This window comes from Ursus maritimus, unplaced genomic scaffold, assembly GCF_017311325.1.
Source record: "Ursus maritimus isolate PB19 unplaced genomic scaffold, ASM1731132v1 scaffold_12, whole genome shotgun sequence".
Classification (NCBI taxonomy): domain Eukaryota; kingdom Metazoa; phylum Chordata; class Mammalia; order Carnivora; family Ursidae; genus Ursus; species Ursus maritimus.
In genome coordinates this window covers 34,255,945-34,258,829 of record NW_024423564.1, presented here as the reverse complement: position 1 = coordinate 34,258,829, position 2,885 = coordinate 34,255,945, and the positions used below count along the sequence as shown (strand labels likewise).

The 2,885-nt window shown below is 40.2% G+C and overlaps 1 protein-coding gene across 3 annotated transcripts in view; it reads left to right on the top strand.

Moving 5' to 3' along the window:
• Positions 1-1,757, top strand: part of DNAI3 (dynein axonemal intermediate chain 3) — a 63,174-nt gene extending 61,417 nt beyond the window's left edge. For 2 of the 3 annotated variants that reach the window (XM_008690655.2, XM_008690652.2), the window contains 2 exons: positions 76-198; positions 1,453-1,757. In XM_008690655.2, coding sequence (XP_008688877.1) covers positions 76-198; positions 1,453-1,593 — 264 coding nt within the window. In that variant the 3' untranslated portion in view covers positions 1,594-1,757. The remainder of the gene's footprint in view (positions 1-75; positions 199-1,452) is intronic. The other variant, XM_040627086.1, reaches the window with a different exon arrangement.
• Positions 1,758-2,885: the final 1,128 nt, after the last annotated feature.

The window sequence follows — 2,885 nt, the reverse complement described above, 5'->3', positions numbered from 1 at the left end:
ATTCTTCTAGAGCCTTGTGAAGGAAATGGGGGCTTCCACGTGGGTGCCCCTCTCACGGGCCTGTGCTTCTAACAGGTATCAAGCATAAACTACTACTTCGAAAGAGAAGTCAAACATCTGGAATATGTAGAGCAACGCAAGAAAATTCGTGAACAAGAAAAGAAGGAAATGGAGCTGGAACTTGAGAAGAAAAAAGTTGTAAGTGAAATTTCAGAAACAAAAGCCGTGGCCTTCCTCTAACCCCAGTGGAAATATGTATATTTGGCTTATTCCACAGTTTCAATAGGAAAATTATGCCTTTTCACATTCTTCTCTTTTTCTCATGACAGTCAAGAGGGAGGGTATTTCTCGCATTTCCTAGCTTACCATGAGCGACAACTATCAACTGGACAGCTACCTAGATTCTAACCAACTTAACTTTATGAAGTTTTCCATAATTTCAAAGTTCTTTAGATACAAAGGCATCTGAATATCATTCATAGATACAACAATTCAAAATTTAGAATCTTTCATTACACAGGATTTTAACTTCTGGTGAATAATACCTTAAAACAGGTTACTGAACTGAAAGCCTAACCCTAAAATGTAGTTATCAGTATTCCCATTTTAAAGACAAGAACGGAAGCTCAGCAGTGACATGAGCCTTGCTCCAGATCTCGTAGCTAGTAGTGGTGGGTGGAGTTGGGATTTTAGCCCATGTGTCTTGATTCTATGTTCCACTCTTTTTGCACTACCTGTTTTCTTTAAAAAAAAAAAAAAATTTTTTTTTAAAGTAATCTCTACACCTAATGTGGAGTTCAAACTCACTTCTCTGAGATCAGGAGTCGGATGCTCTGTGGACTGAGCCAGCAAGGTGCCCCATGCACTACCCCACATGAATAATTGTGTTGAAGGAGGTAATATATTTGCCTATAAGGAATCTATAAATGGGATCAGTGGTGAAATTGCTGGTGACAAAAGGCTGAGGTAGGGAATGAGCAAGAGAGAAGTAGAAACATGGACTGAGAGGACCTCTGCTGAGAGAGAGAGAACTGAATTCACAGAATATCCGAAGGCTCCAATTCCAGTGGGCAAGGGAAGACCAACAGTGACAGAGTTCATATCAAACAGAGGCTGGGAAACAGGAAGGTGAGGGGCTTCAGAGCTTGAGGTTCCTTTCTGGTAGAAAGGTGTATCCTCTACCAAATTCTCCTCCATCTCAAATTTTATAGTTCCCATGTAGTATATTATAGTAAAGTTCCTACCCATCTGTCTGTATACTGGTTCCCATTTACTGAAAGTCTACTAACGCTCTCCCCCACTGCGCCAGAGATGCCCTCCTGCCCTCTGCCCTCCCGCAAAACCCTCCCAGAGCGCAGTGGCTAGGCCGACTGCTCAAAAACAGCCGTTTCCTTTTCTTTGGTATTTCCAGCTGTCAGTGCTTTATTGGGATGATTTGGCTTTTCCCCCTAGAAAACGTATCAGAAGTCAAAGGAACAGCTGGAGGCTGAATTGAAATTGGACTATGAGAGTTACTTAGAACTGGAAAAGAACACCCTCATCAACCTTGGCTTCATCAAAGTGAAAGAGACAATGTCATTCATGGACTTATAGAAGAGCTTTCTGCAGGGGTGTTTTGGGAACTTTGTAGGACTTTCTTTTCTTTTTATTCATCATTTTTTATGTAAGGTGAACAAGCAAACTGAACATTAAATGGGTTTACTTATAAATATTAGCCTTTTATTTCACTGCTATTAAAATTTGATTTATAACAATAAGATCTGTTTTGATTTTTGGATTGAATGAGTACTGAACTTTGTACTGAATATGAAGGTTATCTATAACGGAATTTTCATTTTCCTATAGTAATCTCTTCACCCCCAGTCCTTGACATCTATTTAGAGCCCCTAATCCCAGAGAGAAGTGGAAATCAAACTTTGTTCCTAATTATCAGGTTGCTTTTGGTTGCCCCTCCAAGCAGTGCTCCCCGCCCCCCGAGCCCCTGCACAGATTGTAGGGCTATGTGCTGAATACACTAGTAGCAAATCGAATCCAGGAATATATGTATAAAGAAAGGATGATATATAAAGATCATGTTGAGTTTGCCCAGGGAATACAAGGTTAACTTAACTGTAGAAAATAAATCAATGAATGATTAAAGGAGAGAATTTATGATACCAAATGGATGCCAAAAAAAAAGTGATAAAATTCAACATCTGTTCATGATAAAACAATAAATTTTTGGCAATTACAAAAAGAAGGGGACTTCCTTCTTCTGATGTGGGATATCTAAACCAGTCCTACAATAACATTATACTCAATGGTGAACAATTGAAAGCTTTCTTCTGCGATGTGGAAGAACACAGTGCCCCCAACATGTCTTCTAGTCAATGTTGTATGGGGCGGGCGGTTAACTAATGTGGACACAGAAAGGAAAAAGCATGTGAAACAGTTGCCAAAGAGCTTGATGTGTCTCAACCAGAGGTTCAATGTCCCAGGAAAGTGACTGGCATGGGAGTTGGGGTTGCGGGGAGAGTAGCAGGAGATGATGAGACTGGAAAAGTAGCTTGGAGCCAGATTGTGAAGGCTCCGGGAAACCAAGATAAAGAAGCTGGATTAGAGTTTAGAGATAATGGGAAATTAATAGAAGGGCTAAGCAGGAAGGTGACACAATCATCTTTATTTTTAGGAAGATAAGGGATGGACTGGAGTCGGGAGAGTCCAAAGGCAGGAAATCCTATTAGGAGGCAGTAGTAGTGGTTCAAGTTAAGAGATTAACACAAGTTGTGCTGAAGCTTAATGTGAAAATAAACATGAAAGACTGGTTGGATGGGGAATGAAGACAAAGGACGATGCCAAGGTTTATAAGTTAAGTTGCTGGAGGACATTAAACTCAAAGTTATTTA